General features: G+C 34.9%; 1 protein-coding gene across 9 annotated transcripts in view; it reads left to right on the forward strand.

Annotated features, from left to right (window-relative positions):
- EHBP1 (EH domain binding protein 1) overlaps nucleotides 1-26,976 on the forward strand; it is a 386,656-nt gene that overhangs the window by 175,159 nt on the left and 184,521 nt on the right. For 5 of the 9 annotated variants that reach the window (XM_061432759.1, XM_061432760.1, XM_061432757.1 and 2 more), the window contains exons 6-10: nucleotides 854-1,035; nucleotides 3,558-3,697; nucleotides 22,044-22,148; nucleotides 22,799-22,921; nucleotides 26,410-26,650. In XM_061432759.1, the coding sequence (XP_061288743.1) occupies nucleotides 854-1,035; nucleotides 3,558-3,697; nucleotides 22,044-22,148; nucleotides 22,799-22,921; nucleotides 26,410-26,650 (791 nt within the window). The remainder of the gene's footprint in view (nucleotides 1-853; nucleotides 1,036-3,557; nucleotides 3,698-22,043; nucleotides 22,149-22,798; nucleotides 22,922-26,409; nucleotides 26,651-26,976) is intronic. The other 4 variants (XM_061432765.1, XM_061432762.1, XM_061432764.1 and 1 more) reach the window with 1 other exon arrangement.

The following is a 26,976-nucleotide window of genomic DNA, read 5'->3' on the forward strand; positions in this document are numbered from 1 at the left end:
GGGGTCGCAAAGAGTTGGACACGACTGAGCGATAGAAGAAGACATTAAATATAATCAAAGGAGGGAATTGAGTATTAATGCTTTTGATACCTACCTAGCTTTGTGCTAGAACCTTTTTTTAAGGAAATCTTGTGTGCGTGCTCAGTTGGTTAAGTCGCGTCTGACTCTGTGCGACCCTGTGGACTGTAGCTTGCCAGGCTCCTCTGTCCATGAGATTTTCCAGGGAAGAATACTGGAGTGGGTTGCCATGCCCTCCTCCAGGGGATCTTCACCACCCAGGGATCAAACCTGCAGTGTCTCCTGTGTCTTCTGCATCTCGGGCAGATTCTTTACCACAGAGCCACCTGGAAAGCCTGGAAACCTTAGGTTACATTAAATATAATTAAAGGAAGGAAAACAGTTGTTGAGTATTAATGCTTTGATACCTAGCTTTGAGCTAGATCCTCTTTTTACAAGAGACCTAGACACTTTCCTGTACTAGTTTGCATTCCTTGCTTTTCCTTTTCTGAGATATTTAAGGTTGTTCTAGTCTTCCCTTATTTCTCTGAGCCAGCTATCTCCAATTTTTCTCTGCCTTACACACACATGTACACCCATGGCTTATTCATGTTGATATATGGCACACACCACCAAAATATTGTAAAGTAATTAGCCTCCAATTAAAATAAATTAATTTTTTTAAAAGATATGAAAGTTGTGATATAACCTTATTACAGTTTTATTTCAGTATTATAGGAATTCATTGGAGAAGGAAGTCTCAACAGCTTTTTAATCAAATTATTAAAATAACATTCGAAGATATTTGGCTATAAAGTAAATAACTCCAAATTATGCAATGAATTTTATCTTCCAGGAATCCCCTTCTGGTCGAAGAAAAGCTCTTGCCACCACCAGCATCAACATGAAACAGTATGCAAGCCCAATGCCAACGCAGACTGATGTCAAATTAAAATTCAAGCCATTGTCTAAAAAAGTTGTATCTGCCACTCTTCAGTTTTCATTATCTTGCATTTTCCTTCGGGAAGGAAAAGCCACGTAAGTTTCTTCTGTCAGATAAGCTGCTTCAAACTATGTTTGTTTGTTTGTTGTTTAAGAAAACATTGTAGGTAAATAGCTTTTTTCTCAGTAAACTGGCAACAGTTGAGAACACCCTACCACATACCAATCATTCTTGCCATTCTTTGTTTCTGAAGCTGAATTAGATGTACTTCTTGTTATTTATAGTCTCTTTTGACGCTAGAGAATGAACAGTAATATAAAAATGACTTTAGCAATTTTAAAAAATTTAACATGTGTATTATAGGTTATCATAGGTTTTATATTTCAGTGTCTTCAGTGTAAGTAGTTGTACTCTGAAGTACACAGTTCATTTTGTAGAGATGTGTGGTGTGGCTGAGGCATGAGGGGAACCCAAAATGAAAAGTTTAGATAAGAAGAATGAAAGAACTAAAGGAACTTTTGCCAATTCAGGTTCTTTGGCTCAGCCTTTCAAAAATTGCACAGGAAAGTACAATACAGTTTAGATAACCAGTTTGCTATAACCATTATCTTTTGCAAATATCACTTCTTAAGCAGTGCATAGCATTGCACAAAGATAGTTCCTATACCCAGTTATAGTCTCCTGAAAGAATAAAATTTTAATTGGTTAGAAAGAGGTGAACATACCTAGAGCAAGGAAAAAAAATAGTAACAGTTCTCTTAGTTGTTCCATACAGTCAAATCAACAGTAAGTGTATGTTTTGGGTGTAGTGAAAGGGTTAGTACGTACTTGGAATACTGAGAGGAAAACAGAAATTCTGTGCCTAAGACTTAAATGGTGATAGGAAGAATGAGCGTTTCATTCTAATCTGCATCACACTTCTGAATGTGTTTGACCTAGTGGAAAGTGGTTACTATAATTGGCCATGTCTATTTGACTGATTAGTCTGGATTCTGTGCGTCAGTCAAAATGAGATGTTTGGCAGTCATCTACAAATGACTTGGTAGATAACAATAAGCCTCTTCTCTGCAAAGTTGGCTTCTGTGGGAGTGAGGTAGAGGGACAGTGCAGAAAGCAATTACGTCTTTCATCTCAGGACTTTAAATTATAGATTTAAATATTGAAAAGTTAAAAATAAAGACCTTACCCTGAAGTTCAAGCCAAAATGAAAAGAAAGGAAGCAGAGAAAGAAGAGAGACATAATCAGAGAAGATTCTTTGAAGGTGGACTCCTTTCTACTAGGCAGAAGCAGTAAGTGATTTAGCACCATTCATGGGAATTTGCATGAGAGGAAATTCAGTCAAACCAAATATCAGTTTGAGTGAAGTATGTTCTCAGAACACTCTAAACCACCTCTCTATCTCCTCATTGGTTGCCTGCTCACCTTTCCAAAAGAAAATGTTCAGGGCAAAAATATAGGAGATAAAATAAAGCAAGTTAACATTTTAAGAACACTATTATATATTGAAATTCTATCCTAGTGATAGGAAAGCACTTTGTAAGGCATTTGCATAAAGTAATACAACTGTTTTTGCCCATACAGACTTTGTGTCACTAAATTTGTCTTGAAAAGGGGAAATTATTTTAACACTAAGCTTATATGAGATAAAATGTGAAGAATTAAAAAAAAAAGTTTAGTCTGCAAAATCATATCATATTTAGAAGATAAGTGAATGTTAACAAGCATACTTTACAAAAGAAAAGTGTCTTTTGTTTTGTTTTTATTGTAGTAAAATGAAAAACAGTGTTTTAATTCAGCTTTCTGGATTTGGTGGAAAAATACCAGATTGAAATTTAGTTAGTACATCTCATGTTAGAAATATGTTTCATTCACTGTAATTTATTTGAAATTTAAGGTGAAAATAACAGATCAAGAAAACTTACATTAGTTAATATTGAGTAGTACACTGTATAAGTTTGTATTTAAAATACTTTAAGATAAAAATCATTTTTGTGTTTTATCAAATGTATGGTCTTTAATTAACCCAAGATGGAAATTTAACCCATTTTTCATTATGTAATTCTTACAAAGGCTAGGCTTTCAAGTGCTTTTTCAATTACTATAGTTTCTTAACTTTTGGCAAGTTTAAACTTCTTTGAGAAAAATACACATCTAAATAAGATTTAAATATAATTTACAGGGTTTACCACTTCTTTTTACTCCTACACACAAAACCAAAAGGATTCTTGGACTTTAGATTAAGAATTTCTATTCTAATTACTTCTGCAAGTTTGAATATTTTTAAAGTCTAGATCTCATCTGCTTTGCAGACTGTCCTGATATTTTATGAAACAAGTTTTTGTTTCTAAACTTTGTGATCAGAAGACCATACTTTAATTCCATGAAGAAAATTTTAGATATGTAGCACAGAATTTAACTAACCAGTTAATATTTACTGTCTATTAATTAAATGTTCAATTTAAAAATTAATGAATGTTTAGATTATTCAGTAGTTTTGTATAACTGTTTAAAAAGTCTTGTTAACATTTAGAGAGAAGAAATATATTAATATTATTTTATTAAGAAACAACCCTTTTTTTGGCAATGTCATTTAATAAACTATTATCATTGATGTAGGGATGAAGACATGCAAAGTTTGGCTAGTTTAATGAGTATGAAGCAAGCTGACATTGGCAATCTAGATGACTTTGAAGAAGATAATGAAGATGATGATGAGAACCGAGTGAACCAAGAGGAAAAGGCAGCAAAAATTACTGGTTGGTTGGTTTTATTTGCTTTAAACTAAAAATTTATCTTTTTTTGCAGAAAAACTCATTGTTGTTTCCCAGGAAAAAATCAATTCCACTAACAAGGTATTTTTTCTTCCTTAATACTCCTAATATAATACAGCATTTAGCTTGCTGGAAACTTTATATGCTGATGGTAAATAACAGAGTTTAACAAGTCCAAGGCTAGTCAAGAAAGCATCAAACTACTGAATATAGTATGAAGTAACCTAAATATATTCATAGTTATTTTGTCATTGTATGGAATGAATGCTAAGTAAAAATCTGTCTTAAGGAAAAGATGAGGAGATAACATTGACTACCTTCCTCTAGTTCATGTTCATTTATTCACATGAAGTGTATGGACATTCTTTGTTTTGAATTTGTATACATCTTATGTATCCTTATATATAGAAGCTTCCATGCAAGTATTTCTTATAGCTGGTTTGATCAAACTACTAAAATGGTTAGTAGTTCAAACCTCTGTATTAATTGGTCAATAAATGGTTATCAACAATCTGGCTATCACCCTTAAGGAACTGATGTTACACCTTTATTATTGGAATGAAAATCAAGTACTATATACATATTCCTTTCAGCTAGGAAATTGCTATCAATTTCTGGATTGATATCTCTTGACTCTATCATCTATTCCCCTCTTGGTGATTTTTCCAAATTAATTGGGTACTTTGGCACTTATCTCTTGGCTATGCCTCAATTCTTGCTGTTTTATGGGGGATTTCCTTTGATCACATGGATGAGCAATTTAATGTCTTAATTAAAAACTTCTGTGACTTCCTCAACTCCAGTGACCTTTACTTTTACTTCTGTTAAAAGGAAGTGGTCAGACTTGTATGCAAAGATAGATGTTTTGTCCTGAGCAAATTTTATAAATTACAGTTGCCTCTTTATTGATTTGAACTGCATAGGTCCACTTGAATGTAGATATTTTTTAATAGTAAATTCTGCAGTACTACATGATCTGTGGAGATGAATATGTAGGAACTGAGGACTTGAAGGAACCATGAATATAGAAGGCCAACTATAGGTTATACGTGGATTTTCCACTGTACAGAGGGTTGATGTTCCCTAAACTCTGTTTTATTCAAGGGTCAGCTGCATTGTTTTCTAATTTATGTTTGCCGTTTTGATTTCTTATTTAACCCAAGAATGTTTAGAAGAATGTGCTTTGTCATGGGCTGTGTTTATTTCTAGTTTAATTAGAATAAGATTCTGAAGCCTATCATATCTCAATTTTTTAAAAAATATTATTGAGATCTTTTTCTTTGTAGTGTAGATAGATGATCTGTTTTTGTAAGTATTTTATGAACATCTTTTTATATGTATATTCTCTTTGTTAGATTCAGCATGTAACTTTTAGACCCAAGTTTACATTTATATTATTTACTTATTTATATTCTTATGCTTTGTGTATAGTTCATCAATGAAAGAGAACTTCAATCCTAAATTATTTAGTTCATAAAAATTTATTCTTATACCTTCGTTGTGAATTAAAATTTGATCAGTTTGTACCATTTAATGCCTGTTGTCTAAAGTTTTTGCCTGATGTTGATATTTGTAATCCATACTTTCTTTGTATTTGGTGTATTTATCACTTTATTTTTATCCTATCTGTGTTAGATACTTCTCTTCATAAACAGTATTTTGTTATATTTCTTGCTATCTGACCTACTTAATTTCATTTCTATTACTTTATACTTTTATTTGGGAATTTTCTTCTTATTTTTTTCTACCCACTCCTTATATTTTTACCATTCTTAAATGTTCTTCAGTAGAGTAATTTGAAAGTTATACATCCTATATTTTCATTTTGGACCAGTATCCTCTGAAGTAAATAAGCCAGAGGGATAACTGAGCTTGTATTTCTCTACTAACATTAAAAATGAAGCAGAATATGTTGACTCACCTTGTGTAAGATGAGAAATGCAATATGATTTCCTCTTCTCTATATTTGAATCTCTCCTTCCAACTCCTCCTGGCTGTTATTTTTATTTCAATAACATTTTGGGATTTCTTTTTTCAATAATAAATGCTGACATTTGCTTGTTTATAATGTCAGCAGAATTATATAATAATTTTTAAAATGCCATGTCTTTGCTGTCTTTGAGTTCTTTGTTTGATTTGGCTAGTTGAAGTACTTCAGGAAGGGAAGTTATGTCCTTTCCTTACCAATTCCAACTACTTCTTACCTATTCTTCAAATTTTAATTCTTTTGCCACATCCTCTGAGAAGCCTCTTTTGCCCTCTACATTTAAAATTGTCACTCTGCCCCTTGTGCACTGTACCATTTACAAATGCATGCATTTTCTTACAGCATGAGTTTTTTATTCCAGTTGGGATGTAATTTAATCTTTTAATTAGAGAAATGGTTTATTCTTTGTATATGGCTTTTGGTTAAAACTAAATCTCAGTTAGGCATTTATACCATTAGTAGCAACTAGAATATCACATATTTTCATTGTTATAGCCATTTTGATCAGTGTTGTACTATTTTCATCACAGCAGTGGGAAAAAATGGTGATAGCATGTCACAAGTTCTGCACTGCTACTGAAAAGAAAAGAAAGGACAGTATTTTTGAGTGCAATACAGGTTTAGTGAAAGGATTCAGTAGTAATTAGATTTTATAGCTGAACTCTTATCTGAGTCCATTTGAGCTGCTATAACAAAATATCAAAGATTGGGTAGTTTATAAAGAACAGAAATTTGTTTCTCACAGTTTTGGAGACTGGAAATCTGAGATCAGTGTGTCAACATGGTTGGGTAAGGACCATCTTCTGGGTCACAGACTTTTCATTGTATTCTTTACATGGTGGATGGGGGCAAGGGAGCTCTTTTGGGCCTCTTTTATAAGAGTATTAATCTCATCCAGCCTCATAACCTAGTCACCTCCCAAATGCCCCACCTCCTAATACTATCACATTGTAAATTAGGATTTCATTATATAAATTTTGAGAGACACAAACATTCATACCATAACAACCTTTATTGCTTAAACAAACATATATACTTTAATTTCTAAGATCCCTACTGCAGAAGTAACTTCTGGCGATAGCCTAAAATTCTCTGACTCTAATAGAAGTTACTTTTGATGATCCAAAATTTCTTTGGAATGCTACTGGTTTGTGTTATTATTTATGTATTTATTTTCCATATTTTGTGCAATTCCTTCAAGGTAGAGACTATATTTTGATCATTTTTTCCTCTCTAGCTTCTAACACATTGTCTGGAACACACTAAGGGTTTAAAATATTTTAAATGAAAGGCCACAAATGAATGAGTGGGCTTCCCTCTCCTATTGTAGCCCACATTGGTCACTCTGACCTATTGTCTTGTTCCATTCATTTTGACCTTTATACTGTCTTATATTAATATGAGATGTGATGGTCCCATTTGATGGACGAAATGCGATCTGGAGGAGACACATAATTCAGACCTTAAATAATTCAAGAGTAAATAATTCATGACACAAAAGTAATGAATATAAACTGTGTGTTGAGGGAGCATAGGTAAGTACTGACAGTGGATATTTCGTTTGTTTTAGGTCAGTAATGCCACAATCATTGTAACATACTTATGCTTTGACATTAACATATTTCTCCTCAGTATTTTTTTTAACTGTCATTAGAGCATTAAATCGGAGAAGGCAATGGCACCCCACTCCAGTACTCTTGCCTGGAAAATCCCATGGGTGGAGGAGCCTGGTAGGCTGCAGTCCATGGGGCCGCTAAGAGTCGGACATGACTGAGCGACTTCTTTCACTTTTCACTTTCATGCATCGGAGAAGGAAATGGCAACCCACTCCTGTGTTCTTGCCTGGAGAATCCCAGGGATGGGGGAGCCTGGTGGGCTGCCGTCTGTGGGGTCGCACAGAGGCGGACACGACTGAAGCGACTTAGCAGCAGCAGCAGCAGAGCATTAAATGTATTTCCTTGCATGTTTAACTCAGTATTTTCTATTATATTTGCAGAGGACAATTACTTAAATTAATAGCACAGCATGTTATGGCAGTTAAATTAAAAACACAGCTTATTTTGACTTCCTTAGTTACATTTTTTTAGCACATGTAAATTTCATTCCGAAATGAACTCTCAGAAGTTTTTGTTTGTTTGTTTGTTTGTTTTTAGCACCAGCACTGCCACTCTAAAAATGTTTGAGTAAAATATTTTTAAGATAATAAAAAATATTAAAATTTAACCTTAGTAATGTGTGAATAATAACTTAAGAGTAACCAAAGTGAATGTATTGTGTAAATATGGTACAAATAAAGGATGGTGGGTATTTTTATTTACCAGATAAAGTGGCAATAATAGAGCTTACATTCACTCTTCCTTGTAGCTTTAAAAATTGTTGATGCAATTTTTATAAAGGAAGGAATTATTTAAAAATTTCTCTATATTAAATATATCTTTATGTTATAATATGAATGCATAAAATACAGTCACATTATACCAATAAAATTATATATTATTTCCAGTAAAATTATATGGGCATATTATTTCTTCATATTTATATGAATATATATATAAGCTGCAAACTTCTTAAACAGACTGTTAGAATTATTTTGAGTATATCTTAGATTGATACCTAGGGGATCTTCATTTAGCCTATGTTCTTATGGAGTATAGCTGTAAATCATTAGTAATTGATAAAGTATATCTTCTGAAATTACAGACTTTGCTTGAAGTAAAATTAAATTCATGGTATATATTTAATTTAGACTGATCAAGGGCTTCCCTGGTGGCTCAGCGGTAAAGAATTTGCCTGCAGTGCAGGAGATGCAGGTTCAATCCTTGAGTCAAGAAGATCCTCTAGAGAAGGAAATGGCAACCCACTCCAGTATTCTTGCCTGGAAAATCCCTTGGACAGAGGAGTCTGACGGGCTACAGTCCATGGGGTTGCAAAAGAGTTGGACATGACTTAGCAACTAAATGATACCAACTGATCAAAAGCCTCTTCTGTATCTGAGATAAAATTCACTGCTAAGTGGATACAGGGACTGGCTGTTAGGTAGGAACCTTTTATTGAAGTTACCCATATAGATGTTTTCTGCAGAGGTGCAGTATGCATGAATGGGTAGTTGGAAAAATCACTGAAATGTAGTGGGAGTGATAGACATTGGAACTGAACAGACAAAGCCTTTTAATATGAAGTTTACTGTAGCAGGTACTCAAAATTATATATGGTTTCAAAACAATTAGTACCTCTCTCTATGTGGCAACCTCACAGTACTTGAATGAGGATTTGTTCATTTGATCATCTTTGGGATTCATGTTGAATTTCTGAATATACACCAACAGAAATGGGAGAAAAAAGTGACATTGTCACATAAAGTGACATTGTCACATTAAGTGACAAAGTCTTACTGAATGTAGCTAAGAAGATTTGATTTAAATGAAGCAGTGTACTGCTACTGCTGCTAAGTCATTCCAGTCGTGTCTGACTCTGTGCGACGGCAGCCCACCAGGCTCCCCCGTCCCTGGGATTCTCCAGGCAAGAACACTGGAGTGGGCTGCCATCTCCTTCTCCAATGCAGGATAGTGAAAAGTGAAGTCGCTCAGTCGTGTCCGACTCCTAGCGATCCCATGGACTGCAGCCTACTAGGCTCCTCCGTCCATGGGATTTTCCAGGCGAGAGTACTGGAGTGGGGTGCCATTGCCTTCTCTGGAAGCAGTGTACAAAAAAGCATTATTGGGGAAATCAAACATCATGAGAAACCTGAAAGTTCCCTGGTATACTTATAATTGTTGCAGAGATTGGCAGTGATTCTAGTTAGGTTTAACCAGACATTCAGACTCACAGGACCCAAATAGCGCAAGCTTGGCATTAAACTCATTTAGAAGGATATTGGACAAGAAACAGCATTCAGCAGAGCATTCCTCTTTCACTGGAGTTTTCAATGGCAGCCCAGTTGCTATTCTTTGATCTCTACCCCCAAATGACAACTTGGGTACAAGGAGATTAGATCCATATAGTTAGAAACAGGGATTATCTTGGCTTACAATATTTATGATGCCCAAGAACTAATAGCTTTTGTAACAGTTTGATAAGTATAGTTTCCAGGGTCCCTGTGAGGGACATGCTCAATTACATGCATATCCACAATCAGCGAAGGTCAAACCGTGGCCTTCCATTAGGTATGTAGTTCATTTAGAGTCCTCCCATCCAGATGCAGGGTGAATCAAAGGCTTCCCTGGTGATTCAGCTGGTAAAGAATCTGCCTACAATGCAGGAGACTTGGATTTGATTCCTGGCTGGGGAAAATCCCTGGAGAAGGGAATGGCAACCCATTCCAGTATTCTTGCCTGGGAAATCCCATGGATAGAGGAGCCTGGTAGGTTACAGTCCATGGGGTTGCGAAGAGTCCGGCATGACTGAGTGAGTAACACACACACATACACATATCCAGAACAGTTTATATATCAGGATTTATTTTTACCATGAGCAATATTGCCTGGTGTTTGTTAATCCTTTTTCTATAGTTGGTAAAGTTAATTCAGGAGGAGGAAGAGAAAGTGACATATTGGCTACCTTCAGGGAACATAATCTTACAGCACAGATGGTAGTAGAGAAGATAGCAGTTCATATTTGAGGATCTAGAGTTGATTATGGTATGACTCAGCCCTCTGAGATTAAATGTCCTACTTGCTAGGGTTATCGATAGGGATAAATAGGTCTCTTTTCTTAGATTAAAAGGTTTCTCAGAATTAACCTGGGGCTCTGGTCGGAAAATACATCTATTAATTTGTCCGTTTTTTTTACTTCTGGTTTTTTGCTTCTGGGGTTTACACTCTGGTACTTAGGAGACAAATTAACAAAATCATAGAATTGCTGTGGACTCTATAAAGTAACAATAAATTAAAATGACCACCTATTTTGGAAATCTGTGTGAAGGATGATAATTTCTGGAATATCGCATCTGTTATTTAGGTTGTAAGGTTGGAAAATAGAAGCAGAGAGGTGGGGCATTTCTAGTGTCTTGAGCTAAAAAGTTTGCAAGGTATCAAGCTAACTCTTAAAGGAGTTTGAGACACTAGGATGAGAGACTGAAGATAGCAAGAACATTTCTTCTCAGTGTTTAGAACTCAAATGTATCAACTGAAAGAATAGTAGAAGTGGCCGAAGATAGAAACTACAAATTCAGCCTGCTTTCTATGTGACTCTTAAACCATAATGCTGCTTGGTTGGTACTAAAGACAACTGAACATTATCTAGCACCCCAAGCAAGACTCTGGGAGAATTCTGTGGATACTGAGAGTCCATCTGACAGAACCACAAGGGAAGTAAGAACTCTGAAGGAGAAGTTGGACGATCTCCAGTATTTATTTAGGAAAGAGACAAGAGACAATTAATATTCTAAGTACCCATATGCATTCTTTAAGGATTTATCCTAGAAATGCAAGGTTGCTTTAACCATAGTAACAGAATAAAGGAGAAAAATCATGTAATTACCTCAATAGATGCAAAAAGGAACATTTGAAAAAATTCAATACCAATTTCTCAGCAGTTTTAATATAAAGGAATTTCTTCATTTTGATAAATGGCATCTGTGGTGAGCTAACATCATATATAATGATGAAACACTGAACACTTTTCCTCCAGAGATTGGGATCAAGGCCAGGATGTTTACTGTCTCCACTTTTATTCAATATTGTATTGAAGACCTTAGCAAGGGCACATGATACAAAATCAATATAGAAAATTTATATTTTTGTATATGAACAGTAAACATTTGGAAGATAAGGTTAATGAAACAATTTCATTTACAAAGGAGGCTGAAAGTAACATAGACTTCTTCAAAATGAATTTAGCAAAAGATGTAGAAAAACCTCTACCCTGAAAGCTATACTACATTATTGAAGGTAATTAAAGAAGATCTTATTAAATAGAGATTCTATGTTCATAGATTAGAGAACTCAATATTGTAAAGATGTTATCTTCTCCCCAAATAGATCTATGTTCAACTCAGTGCCATTCATAATCCTAGCAGGCTTTTTTTTCTGACTGTGCTGGGTTCTTCATTGTGGTGCATGGGCTTCTCTTGTTGCAGAGCACAGGCTCTAGAGCATGGGCTTTAGTAGTTCTGGAGTGCGGACTCTAGTTCTGGCATACAGGCTCTCAAGCATGCAGGGTCACTAATTGCGGCATGCTCACATAGTTGTGGTGTGCTGGCTTATTTGCCCTGCGGCATGTGGGATCCTGGTTCCCTAATCGGAGAATGAACCCAAGTTCCCTGCATTGGAAGGCGGATTTTTAACTGCTAGACCATCAGGAAGTCCCTTAGCAAGCTTTTTAAAGAGTAGACATTGATAGCTGATTCTGAAATACAGTTGGATTTATAAAGGAACTGAATAGCCCAAACAATATTGAAAAGGAACAGAATTGTTAATACTGTCTGACATCAAGATTTACTATAAAGCTGTGGTAATTAAGATAGTATGGTGTTGGCATAGGAAAGATGAGTGGAACAAAACATGAAGTCCTGAAATAGAAACGTCTTTGGTGAATTAATTTTAGCAAAGGTACAGGACAGTTCAGTAAAGAAAAGGTTTTCAACAAATTATGCTGAAACACCTAGATATCTGTATGGAATGAGTCTCAATTCCCACATATATACAAACATTAATTCAAGGTAAATCATGGACCTAAATGTAGAAGCTAAAACTATAAAGCCTCTGGAAAAAAAGAGACTATATTTGTGGCCTAAGAGTGGACAGAAGGTTCTTATATTACACAAGACACAGAAAGTAACAACCATGAAAGAAAAATTTGATGAATTGACTTTGTCAAACTTTAAGATGCATACTATTGAAATAGGCCAATAAGAAAATGTATGGGCAATTTACAGACTAGAAGAAAATACTCAAAATGCATATATCTGACTTGTATCTGGAATAGGTTATTTTAATGTCCTCTAACTCAATAATAAAAAGACAACCCCCCCTTTTTTTGTGTGTGGTAATGGGCAAGGATTTGAACCTGTGGTTCATGAAGAAAGATACATCGTTAGCCAGTAAGCATTAGAAAATCTTGTTAGAGTCACTTGTCATCAGGGAAAAGCAAATTAAAATCATCATGAAATATAGCTCCACATTCCCCAAGTGGTTAAAATTTTAAAAACTGGCAATAAATTCTCAGTGTTGGTAAGGATGTGGACCTACTGGAACTCTCATCCATTGTTCATGAAGAGTATAATAGTAAGGTCACTTGGGAAGTTTCTTATAAACACTAGAGATATACCTAGGGCATATGTTTATAAAAATAAACATTAATAACGTTAATAAATATTATAAAAATGTACCCTCTGACCAAGCATTCCGCTCCTTGTGGAGTGGAATCTTTATCCTTAAGAAAACATGTATCCAGAAAAGACTAGCATAAAAATGTTCATAATATTTTATTCATAAGAGCCCCAAACTGGAAACAGCTCAGGTATATGTACATCAACAACAATATGGCTGAAGCATATTATATTTGTGAATGCAATACTATTCAGCAATAAAAATGAACTACTGATGTGTTCAGCAACATGGCTAGATCTCAAAACTATCATGCTGAGTGAAAAAGGATTTACATAAGTGTATGTGCTATATTCTGTACTCTAAGGCCAAATTTGCCTGTTAATCCAGGTGTCTCTTGACTTCCTACTTTTGTATTCCAGTCCCCTATAATGAAAAGGACATCTTTTTTGGGTGTTAGTTCTAGAAGGTCTTGCAGGTCTTCACAGAACCAACCGTTCAACTTCAGCTTCTTCAGTGTTACTGGTCGCGGCATAGCTTGGATTACCGTGATATTGAATGATTTGCCTTGGAAACAAACAGATCATTCTGTCGTTTTTGAGATTGCATCCAAGTACTGCATTTCGGACTCTTTTGTTGACTATGATGGCTACTCCATTTCTTCTAAGGGATTCTTGCCCACAGTAGTAGATAAAATGGTCATCTGAGTCAATTTCACCCATTCCAGTCCATTTTAGTTTGCTGATTCCTAAATGTCGATGTTCACTCTTGCCATCTCCTGTTTGACCACTTCCAATTTGCCGCAATTCATGGATCTAACATTCCAGGTTCCTATGCAATATTGCTCTTTACAGCATTGGACTTTGCTTCTGTCACCAGTCACATCCACAACCGGGTGTTGTTTTTGCTTTGGCTCCATCTGTTTATTCTTTCTGGAGTTATTTCTCCACTGATCTCCAGTAGCATATTGGGCACCTACCAACCTTCGGAGTTCATCTTTCAGTGTCCTATCTTTTTGCCTTTTCATACTGTTCAGGGGTACTCAAGGCAAGAATACTGAAGTGGTTTGCCATTCCTTTCTCCAGTAGACCACATTTTTTCAGAACTCTCCACCATGACCTGTCCATCTTGGGTGGCACTACACGGCATGGCTCACAGTTTCATTGAATTAGACAACGCTGTGGTCCATGTGATCAGATTGGTTAGTTTTCTGTGATCGTTTTCAATCTCTCTGCCCTCTGATGGAGAAGGATAAGAGTCTTACGGAAACTTCCTAATGGGAGAGACTGACTGAGGGGGAAACTGGGTTTTGTTCTGATGGGTGGGGCCATGCTCAGTACATCTTATATCCAATTTTCTGTTGATGGGTGGAGCTGTGTTCCCTCCTGGCTATTTACCGGGGACCAAATTATGTGGAGTTAATGAAGATAATGGTGACCTCCTTCAAAAGGTCCCATGCATGCACTGCTGCACTCAGTACCCCCAGCCCAGCAGCAGGCCACCACTGACCCATGTCTCCGCTGCAGATTTCTGGACACTTCTGGGCAAATCTGGGTCAGTCTTTTGTGGGGTCACTACTCCTTTCTCCTGGGTCCTGGTGTGCACAAGGTTCTGTTTGTGCCCGCCAAGAGTCTATTTCCTGACTGCTCTATGGTGGGGTTAATGGCGACCTGGTCATAGCAAACGCCCTTTTCCAACAACACAAGAGAAGACTCTACACATGGACGTCACCAGATGGTCAATACCAAAATCAGATTGATTATATTCTTTGCAGCCAAAGATGGAGAAGCTCTATACAGTCAGCAAAAACAAGACTCAGAGCTGACTGTGGCTCAGATCGTGAAACCTTGTTGCCAAATTCAGACTTAAATTGAAGAAAGTGGGGAAAACCACTATACCATTCAGGTGTGACCTAAGTCAAATCCCTTAGGATTATACAGTGGAAGTGAGAAATAGATTCAAGGGATTAGATCTGATAGATTGCCTGATGAACTGTGGATGGAGGTTGGTACAGGAGGGAGGGATCAAGACCATGCCCAAGAGAAAGAAATGCAAAAAAGCAAAATAGCTGTCTGAGGAGGCCTTACAAATAGCTGTGAATAGAAGAGAAGTGAAAAGCAAAGGAGAAAAGGAAAGATACACCCATTTGAATGCACAGTTCCAAAGAATTGCAAGGAGAGATAAGAAAACCTTCCTCAGTGATCAGTGCAAAGAAATAGAGGAAAACAATAGAATGGGAAAGACTAGAGATCTCTTCAAGAAAATTAGAGATACCAAGGCAACATTTCATGGAAAGATGGGCTCGATAAAGGACAGAAATGGTATGGACCTAACAGAAGCAGAAGATATTAAGAAGAGGTGGCAAGAATACACAGAAGAACTATACAAAAAAGATCTTCACACCCAGATAATCATGATGGTGTGATCACTCACCTAGAGCCAGACATCCTGGAATGTGATGTCAAGTTGGCCTTAGGAAGCATCACACGAACAAAGCTAGTGGAGGTGATGGAATTCCAGTTGAGCTATTTCAAATCCTAAAAGATGGTGCTGTGAAAGTGCTGTACTCAATAACCAGCAAGTTTGGAAAACTCAGCAGTGGCCACAGGACTGGAAAAGGTCAGTTTTCATTCCAATCCCAAAGAAAGGCAATGCCAAAGAATGCTCAGACTACCGCACAATTGCACTCATCTCACACGCTAGTAAAGTAATGCTCAAAAATCTCCAAGCCAGGCTTCAACAGTCCATGAACTGTGAACTTGCTGGTTTTAGATGTTCAAGCTGGTTTTAGAAAAGACAGAGGAACCAGAGATCAAATTAACAACATTCCCTGGATTATCAAAAAAGCAAAAGAGATTCAGAAAAACATCTGTTTCTACTTTTTGACTATGTCAAAGTCTTTGACTGTGTGGATCACCACAAATTGTGGAACATTCTGAAGAGATGGGAATACCAGACCACCTCACCTGCCTCCTGAGAAATCTGTATGCAGGTCAGGAAGCAATGTTAGAACTGGACATGGAACAACAGACTGGTTCCAAATAGGGAAAGGAGTATGTCAAGGCTGTATATTGTCACCCTGCTTATTTAACTTATATACAGAGTACATCATGAGAAACACTGGGCTGGATGAAGTACAAGCTAGAATCAAGATTGCTGGGAGAAATATCAGTAACCTCAGATATGCAGATGACACCACCCTTATGGTAGAAAGCGAAGAAGAACTAAAGAGCCTCTTGATGAAAGTGAAAGAGGAGTGTGAAAAAGTTGGCTTAAAGCTCAACATTCAGAAAACTAAGATCATGGCATCCGGTCTCATCACTTCATGGCAAATAGATGGGGAAACAGTGGCTGACTTTATTTTTGGGGGCTCCAAAATCAGTGCAGATGGTGACTGCAGCCATGAAATTAAAAGACGCTTGCTCCTTGGAAGGAAAGTTATGACCAACCTAGACAGCATATTGAAAAGCAGAGACATTACTTTGCCAACAAAAGTCCGTCTAGTCAAGACTATGGTTTTTCCAGTGGTCATGTATGGATGTGAGAGTTGAACTATAAAGAAAGCTGAGCACTGAAGAATTGATGCTTTTGACCTGTGGTGTTGGAGAAGACTCTTGAGAGTCCCTTGAACTGCAAGGAGATCCAGCCAGTCCATCCTAAAGGAAATCAGTTCTGGGTGTTCATTGGAAGGACTAATGTTGAAGCTGAAACTCCCAATACTCTGGCCGCCTGATGTGAAGAACTAACTCATTTGAAAAGACCCTAATGCTGGGAAAGATTGAAGTCAGGAGGAGAAGGGAATGACAGAGGATGAGATGGTTGTATGGCATCACCAACTCAATGGAAATGAGTTTGAGTCAACTCCGGGAGTTGGTGATGTACAGGGAGGCCTGGTGTGCTGCAGTCCATGTGGTTGCAAAGAATCAGACACAACTAGTGACTGAACTGAATTTATGTACTGTATGATTCCATTTACATGATGTTCTGGAAGAGGCAAAACTAATCTGGTGTTAAAAATATTAGCATAGTGTCAGCTAGTGTATTTGGAGATTGTCTGAAAAGAGGCATGACAGAATTAGTGGGAATTTGGTGGTGGTGTAGTACTCTGCCTCTTGTGTCACATGGATGTATATACATTTGTCAAAATTCATTGAACTGTACATTTTAAGATTTATACCTTTCATATATGTGCATGAGTAAAATGCTGGAAGGTAATGTGAGAATTATAATAAATTCATTAGATTAGTAAGAAAATGAATGATTTCAACTTTCTGATTTATTGATCTACTGTGTGGTAGCTAGTCTTCAAAGATTGTCCTCCAGTGAGTGAAACGGACCTCCCAGTATTCATGCCCTTTTGTAGCCCCCTCCCTGTCTTCTGGGCTGGTTCCATAAATCACTTTTAATCAATAGAACGCAGTGAGGAAGTGACATTCTGTAACTTCCAAAGCTAAGTTGTAGCTTCTACCTGAGCCCCTTGTAGTGCATTTTGTGGGAGATACCAGATGCCATATAAAATGTCCCGCTACCCGGGATTGCTGTGTTGAAAGGAAACCCCAAAATACCCATATTGACAGCTGTTTACAGTGGGGGGTGGGGAGGAGAGAGAGATGCCTGAACAGTCTTCAGTTGTTCCAGCCTCTCAGCTGAAACACCAAACATGCGTTTGAAGAAACAGTTTTAGACATCCAGCCCAGTTCAGTGTTTTGGTGATTTAATCCCAAGCCACTCTCTAACTGCAATGAACCACTTGGCTGAGTCCAGTCAATCCACAGAACTGTGAAAGATGATAATTTGTTTTAAGCCACGAAATTTTAGGTTGGTAGCTAAAACTAACGTTTCTAGAGATAAATGAAATGTATTGTACATAGATACATAATACATACACATGTAGATATATGGATAGATATAAGATAAACACTAGATTAAAAACACAATTGCCAAAATTTAAAAATAAGGTGTATGTCTTTCTGCCTTTATAAAAATTATGGCTAGTATTAGGACTTTAATTCAGTTTATAAATTCATTCATTTGCAATATGATCTGCTAATGGGATTGAAAATCACATTATTAAACATATTAGTTATATCCATAAATCAAATATTTATGGGCTTAAAGCCTATGAGAAAAGTGACGTCCTTGGAAACTTGATCTATGTCAAGAGGTTGCAGTGTTACCATCTTAAAATGAGATATGCCTGTACTGAATCCTATACTTTGGAGGGAAGAATGAGGATGCTACAAGATTTGTAGGTATGTTGTAGCTCTAGGTAGCCCCCACCCCACCCCCACACTGGCCCTTTTAACTCCACTACAGTCTTTCTTAAAAAGAAAAACCCACCTATTCTTTGTGACAGTACTTCCATCCCCCTGTTTTGGTCCAGTGTGATAATCTCTCATGGTCAATTTCTATCTTCTTTTGCCTTCCTAACAATAAAGAAGAGTCTCAAATTACTTGACCCTGTGCTTCGATTGCTTGCCCCTAATTTAGTTTGCCTTCTTATTCTCACCAATATGAAACAAGTCTAGATGGACACACTGTTACCAATGACTTAATACTGCACTATAGGTTTATTGCTCAATTTCAGTAGTGCTAGGGTAGGTAGAAATTATATTTGTGCTATTACATATCATTATTAAATAACATTTTCCAACGTATAGACTTTTGGTGAAATAAATCTTTAATAAATAATAAAATATATAAATATATTGGGCCAGGGAATTTTTTTGATCAGGGTGGTATATTACTAGGAAAGTGTCCCACATAAAAAAATTCTGGGAATTTGTGTTGTGAACCTCCTTTTAAAGTTTTAACTTCTGTTTTTCTGATTATACATGTAAAACATATTGACTGCAAGAAATTTGGAAGTAACAGAAAAGTACTTTTTTTTTTAAAGGAGAAATATATAACAAAATTTGTATTTTAGGCTCTGCATCGGCATATGCAAATACCAATTGACTTATTTTCATAAGTTTCACAGGCAACTGTAGCTTGGTATGGCCAAACTGAATAGCCCCCTCTATAGTTCCAGAACTAATGTCCACACAGTCACCCAAGACAGAAACTTGGCAGGTATCCAAGATTCCTTTCCCCACTCCCCATGTCAAATTAAAACCTTCAAAACTTTCGTCTTAATTTATTCTTTAATTAGCAAATATTTACTAAGTCCCTCCCTTCATGAAATGGTGATGCTGAACTGCTCATCTTTTATCTTCCTATCCTGTTTTATTCAGTTGTTGCTACCATGTTGCTCCTGGAATGGATGTTTCTAAAATATGCGTTTGATCTTACAATGGCTTCTCAGAGCTTTCAGAGTAAACTTCACATTCTTCATTTTGGTCACTGTAACCTTCATGACACCACATTGGCCAACCTCATCTCATTCCATTCCCCATCCCTGGCATCTTAACCCCCAAGCAACTTGCTGTTCCTCAGGTATATCATATTCTCATTTGCTTCCATTGCATCGTTGTGGAAGGCCCTCCCCTTTCTCTTTTAATAATAACATTGATATCTATTTGTCTTATTTTCACTCAATAACTCCAGGAAGCCTTGCCAACCTCAGCCTGAGTTATACGCCTCTCTTCCAGTTTCACTTAGCCTACGATGCATGTCTCAATTATAACATATATTTATCATATATTGCCTTACTTATCTATCTGCCTCTCCAAAGTATAATAGGTACTTGAGAAATGTTTATTATGTAGATAAATGGTATGTCTTTGGAGATTGCTTCTTTTTATGATCTGGATCACTTTGTGAATGAATTCTAGAAGCAGAGGATCTAGGTGTTAAGTAAGGATTTATTTAAGATATGGATAAATAAGGAAAGCTAGGATAGGAAGGACAATTTATCATCAGAGATGAGAATGGAAATAAGTAGTTACTTTGGGTTAGTTAATGAGGGAGTGGTCCTTAGTGGTTTTACTTTATTTATTTTTTATCAGTGGTTTTAGATTTTTTTAATCAGTGGTTTTAGATATCACCAAAAGCATGATGAGGAGAAGGAAATATTCTGAACATTCAGAAAAATTATAATGTAAATAATTTAGTCATGTGATAGTCACTTTGATAGTATTTAAATGAATGTCCATATTGTACATAAAAGTGTATAATGGAACAATAATAATGTTTTGAAGGTAAGGACCAAATTTAATGTTTCTTTAGTATTCCGTATATTGCCCCTTTTATAAGGTGTTTGAATAAATTATTTCTACTGTCATTGAAAATATATCTAAGAATATTAAATAAAATGTGTAAAGAAAGTACAAATCTTTGAGCATTATTTTAAAATATTTTAACCAGTAATTGCACATCTGGGAATACAGTGCAAATAAATGATACTAATATACATGATAAAATGTGACTATTAATAACCTCAGGATATTCTTGAGAATCAACTAATAACATATGCAGAGCCCTTTCTACTTCTTAATAGAGGTTAACTGCTGTTAACTAATGTTATTAATATTTGTTTTTTTCATGTTTTTTTAAGTTAAAAATAAATATCTGCAAACTTTTAAAAATGCAAAACTAGTAATGAATGAAAAAAAGTCAGTCATGCACTTGTAGTCACATAGCATAGATTCTCCTATTACACTTCCTTGAAAATTGCAAAGTTACAGTAACTAGTAGTTTGGGGTAAAAAATCTAATTTAAGAATGAATTCTTCCTATTAAGGAATTTGCTAGGTTAATTTGAGTCAGAATGAGATTTTAACTATTGGAAGGATAAAATGGAAGAAGATACTTTATAAAAACTGATTAGTTAGCTCATATTATTCACAGACTAAGAGTCCAGTTAGTATTAATTCTGTTTACTCTTTTTTATTTTCTATGATTGACTATCTCAGGCAGTTTTATTCATACAAAACATATTTCTCATTCAGACAAGGGAAAAGAATAAGTTTGTCGGTTTTTCTAGTAGTCGTTTATGGTCTTTTTCAGTGTTAATTTCTTTCTTTATCAATGGTAAATTCCATGAGGGCAAAACTATGCCTGATATTTTTTTCATTCTTATGTTCCAAACATGGTACTTGGCTCAGAGTGATAAATAAGTATTTATTTGTTCAACAACAAATGATTGGATGAAGACAACCTTATTACAACCATGTATTTATATTATGTGGTTCAAATAAAATTTAGACTCTAGATTTGCGTGTTAAAGAACAGCATTTTAATGCTGAATTTGCGACTGTTTTCTATTTCTAACCATTTTATTTTCCACTGAATGATCTGGATCTGTTTGGTTTGTCCTAATGCCTAAGTTATTGCCAAGTTTTAACTTTGGAAATAGCAAGGATTAACTAGAATACTCTAGTAGGTTCTTAATATTTTATTCCAAGCTAATTTTCACCCAGTGAATCATAATTTCACATATTTGGAGTTGTCCAAAACGTGTATGACTCATTTTTTAAAATTCTATTTATGCACAGAATGAATTTTTATTTTAATATTTTGCTGTCTGTTCCTGTCTTTTTTATTCTGTCTCTTACTGGCTAAATAAGATATCCTGAAGCAAATACTCAGGAGTTCCCTTAAAAGCACAAATTCCCTAGAAAGCAGGAGTAGAAAATAGCTATTGCCTGCTTTTGTTATTTTGTGCTGATTTTTAACATTCTAGAATATTAACAAGTGCTTATTATGTTTATGATTCATGTAGATATATTCTTAAATCCTTTAATTTAAATTTAGAATACTATAAAACAAATAGCACATATTTTCTATGGTATCTGATGAAAATTTTTCTTTTCTATTTTTAATGCATTCATTTAAAGCCCTATTTTACAAATGTAGAATATGAAAGCCAATGGGTTATTATCTTTGTTTTGTATTTGTTAACCTAGTTAAAAGTACTAATATAAATTTTAACAAAAATGTTCTCTATTTTAAATATGAGTACAGCATCACTTTCAGTTAAATACATCTGTTATAGTTTATCAAAATAACATCCTCGGACTGTATTCTTTTGATTAACCAAATATCCCCTCTCTTTGTCTTTTTGAGTAACAGCATGCTTCTATGACTCTTTAATTAAGTGACCTTTCCTTACATTTGTCTTGACTGGCTTCTGTTTACAGAAATTGTAAACCAATTGAATGCTCTGAGCAGCTTAGATGAAGATCAAGATGACTGCATAAAGCAAGCAAATATGCCTTCAGCTAAATCAGCCAGTTCCTCTGAAGGTCTAAGAGCTTTCTTCCTTTCTTTCTGCTTCTGATTGCCTGTATTTACTGTGACCTGCTACCTCTTGACTTTCTGTCTGTACTTAGCTGTCAGTTTTGTCTTTGTGCATTTCCTTTAATAAATTTTCTTTGGTAATTTGTAGTGCACCAACAGGCAACAGCATAACAGAACTTACCATCTTTAGCAAAACCCGTATCAGGATGATAGGCAGTGATTTTAAAATATCTTATAAGATAATAATTGGTCATATGACATATTTCTTTAGTTAGCTTATATATTGTAACAACATTGTTTTAGAAATATTTGCTTATATTACATCAGTTTGAATTATTCATTAATTTAGGAGTGAAAGACGTTTTTTCTCAATATATGTTAGTACTTTTTTATTGAATCAAGTAAGATTGAGATGAGTTTCTCTATTTTCTGTTATTTTCAAATTCATATGCATGTGTCTGTTTTATTTTATTCGAATATGTTGGTATGCTACAAAATACTTGAATGGCATTCTTTCATTGGTAAAATGCTATGTCTTATTATTTGCAGGTATTATTAGTGTAAATTTTTACAGTTTGAAATGTTTCATGAATGAATGATAATTATGCTTAACTCTATGTAACCACAGTGAACTGACACATGTGTTTATTTTCAGAGCTTATCAACAAACTTAACTTTTTGGATGAAGCAGAAAAGGACTTGGCCACTGTGAATTTAAATCCGTTTGGTGATCCTGATGTAGCAGAATTAAACCCGTTTGGAGATCCTGATTCAGAAGGTAGCACATTTTTTCTTTACTTTTGAAGTCTTTATTTAGTCAAGTTCTCATGATTTGTAAGGACAGAAAGAGATTTTTTTGTTTTGTTTTAAAGACTTATAAATTTTGTTTATAATGACTATTATTTATTCAATACCACTTGCAGTTGATTAGCAATTCTGGATAGCTTCTATTGAACTATTTTTAAAGAAAAAAGAAAGCCTACATAGACATTTACTTGGGGCTTATTTTTTTTTAACTCTGTATTAGTTTGGTCAAATAGGAAAGCTCTAATATTAGATATAACAGTATTTTACTTAGCTGGCATACAGTAAAGTCTCATTATTTTGGCCTTACCAAGCAAGATCAGGTTGTGGGAAATACCCATATTAGGATGATGGAGGTGGCCTCTCTTTATATGGCTTCTCCACCCTCACACCTCAGTCTGATGAGCCTCTCCACCCCTAATTCCCTGTCTCTAGCTGGGAATTATTCTCAGTAACAGAAGTTAAATTATGCATGTGAATGTCACAGAACAGAAGAAAAGATTAAGAGCTACTCCTGTCATATATACAACATATGTAGAAGAAATAAAACCAAGGTTTTTTTTTCCTTAGTCATTTTTCTTATCAAGTAGTTTCAAACTATTAAAGCTTAGAAAAGAGCTTTAAAGAAATAAGACCTTTGTTTAATTAAAATCTGTTTGCTCAAAGTAAATGCAAGAATGGGTAACCCCTGTTTGCATCTTTTAGACTGCTTTTATGACATCCTCATGAGCTTTAAAGAATTTTGCTACTGCCGATCATGGTGAAAATACGGTTTCAATTTAAGGATTCACTGTATTAGAGCAATATCATTTCATAATCTACTTCTTCTTCTTCTCCTTCCTTTACTTTCTCCCTTCTTACCAAATTCTAAATTAGTAAGTTTAGATTACTGAGATTGTATTTTTTTTGTGACTAATTTTATATTAAAGTATTTGAAATCTTAATGATTATAATACATCTTAGAAGTAATCTGGTTCAGCAGCCTCTTTTCACAGATTAGGGAGCTGAGGCCCAGAGGAATTAAGTGATTTGAACAAGAACTTCAGGTAAATGGAGGTGGAGTTGGAGCTAAGATTACTAATCAAGTGTCTTCTTTTGACCACAAAGCTCCTTAATAACATAGTATATATGTCTGAATACACTGAGTTAAAAAAAATTACCAAAATATTTTGAGATAGGAGTATTTGAGCTTTTCATTTTAAAATTAAATAAGTAATTTTTAAAAAACATATGTGTGTCTGTTTCCAAGGTATAGAAAAGAGTACTACATAATGTATATATTGTATCTCTATTTTGGAAAGGTTAAGAGAGCCTGATTCAGAATCTTTAATTATGCCTATAGAGCTAAGAATAAACTTGACAGCCAATATTTTCTTTAAATAAACACTTCTTGAAGACTTTAGAATAAGTATTTTCTATGAGAAGAATACTCATTTTTCTTGAAATAATTTATTATTAATTTTTATGATTAAAAACATGCATTCTCAAGTAACACAGGTAGTTAGGAAAGAAAAAAATGTGTTGTGGTTGTTTAGATACTTGTTTTTTTTTGTTTTGCTTTTATAGTTTTATTTCTCCTTTTAGATTCATGACAGTCTGTGCTTCAGTGACCTGTTTAGAAAGTCATTTTAAAATGTATGTTATCCTTTAAATGAAATAATCTCATCTTAAACTCTCCTTTGTTGCTATTCTATCATCTTTAAATCTTGCTCTATAGTTTGAGTACTTTCTTGCTTTTGGTTTTATAACTTACGAACTTGCTTGGATCAATTTTTGTAATCCTTTACCTGAAAGTAAAAATAAAAATGGTATTTCCATTAAACAGCTTTTGTCTATTTTGTTAATAAAAAATTGAGTGGGCAAAAAAACTCTTCAGTCTCTTCTACGCTCAGAGAAAAGAAAATGCTTCATTTAGATTAGTATAAAGGTTATAGTGGTGTTTGAGTATTATCCTGGTGTTACTAAAGATACAGTTACTGAGTCTCTTCTCTACCTTAGGCTGTTTTTAAATTCATTTCACTGTTGATTTATTATGATTTTATGAATTCTGTTCAATACTTTATGATTGCTTCACCATGGTGTATAGAATTTCAATTTAGAGTTGTTTGTTTTAGTTATCTTTTCAATATAAAGACAAAATAATTTTTCTGGACTAATGTATAAAGTATAAGTAGTTTGACTCTAAAATATGAAAATCATATATATATGTCAATGAAGAGATTTTTATGTTAATTGGATTATATTGTTTGAAATGTCACTTATGAAACAATTATTTTTCTTGAAGATTTTAATAACCAATTTTCTGCCTTCTTCTCCTAGAAATATTTTGTTAGAGTTGCATGGCATAATTAAAATTACTTTTGAACTGTTCTGTGATTATCAGCTCTCTGAAACTTTTTTCCAATTTAGGGAAGTGTTTATATCATTAAAATCTAAATTTTAAACAGTTTTATTATACATTCCAGTTTGGGGTGTGTTTTTTTTTTTTTGGTGGGGGGCCACGCTATGCAGCTTATGGGATCTTAGTTCCCTAACCAGGGATTGGACCCAGGCCCATGACAGTGAAAGCACAGAGTACTAACCACTGAACTGCTGTGAAGCTCTCCCTGCTTTTGTTTTAAAATATTAATAAACATAAAAGCAAAATGCTGGTACTAAGTACTCCATAAGTATTTTTGGAGGACATAATACTATCATAGTGCTTTTTGTGCTGTGAAGTCAGAATTTTATTTTTAAGAGTACCTTTGTTTTCAAATTGAAATTTGTAGTAAAATTTAGAATTTAGTGGAACACATCTATCTGCTCAGTATGATTTTAATGTAGCTCTTTCAACTTTTAAGTCTTGTTATTCCTTTATGTTATTATATAAAGTATTGACTGAATATGAATTATGTTGAAAAGGCCCATTAAAAGCTGTAAAGATTTAAGGTCTTATAGTATACAGAAACCTGGTCTTTGACGACTTCACAAAAACAAATTCAGTGACATATGGTGTATTTTTGATATATTCCAGAATGAATTTTCAGATTCCTAAGTGATCTCTGCTTGTGTAACTACCAGAGACCATTCCAAAATTAAGTTCATTTTATGTTTTTTTTAAAAGCAGAAATTTTTATATATCAGTTTGGGGTGGGACAACTTAGTATAGTGAAATAAAATAAGCAACAATAGATATTGTACCTCTAAGAAGGTTAAAATTTCCAAAATCAGCATACCATAATGTCAATTTAGAAGAGATGCTAAGAGCATTAACAATTCAAAGATGCTATTTCAGAGAGCACCTAGAGAAGTAGACAAAAATCTTAGATATCACATCTTTTGAACTTAGCCCCTCTAAAACACATTATTGATTTGCACTCTTTCAACCTCATAGAGTATTAATTCGAGTATTTTTGAAGACTAAATATATAAGCAAGTATCAGGTAGTATTAATTTAATTCATCTTTTGCTATTGTTTTCTAGAACAAATCACTGAAACAATTTCACCTAAAAAACCAGAAGAATCCTTTTATAGTAATAGCTATAATCCCTTTAAAGAGGTACAGACTCCACAGTATTTGAACCCATTTGATGAGCCAGAAACCTTTGTAACTGTAAAGGATTCTCCACCCCAGTCTACAAAAAGAAAAAATATAAGACCAGTGGACATGAGCAAGTATCTCTATGCTGATAGCTCTAAAGCTGAAGAAGAAGAGTTGGATGAGTAAGTACATTTCATTTTGCAATCATCATATTTTAACTAAAGAGGTCTTTCTGTAATATATCTTTGCGTGCATGTGTGCTCAGTCATGTCTAACTCTTTACGACCTCATGGACTATATAGTCCACAGGCTCTTCTGCCCAGGGGATTATCGTGGCAAGAATTCTGGAGTGGGTTGCCATTTCCTCCTCCAAAGGGTCTTCCTGACCCACAGATTGAACCCGCATCTCCTGCCTTGGCAGGTGGATTCTTTACCACTGAGCCAGTTGGGAAGCCCTAATGTACCTTTAGTTGGGTAAAAAGAGGTCTGCTGCTGCTGCCTCTGTTTA

Source organism: Bos javanicus, chromosome 11 (assembly GCF_032452875.1).
Source record: "Bos javanicus breed banteng chromosome 11, ARS-OSU_banteng_1.0, whole genome shotgun sequence".
NCBI lineage: Eukaryota > Metazoa > Chordata > Mammalia > Artiodactyla > Bovidae > Bos > Bos javanicus.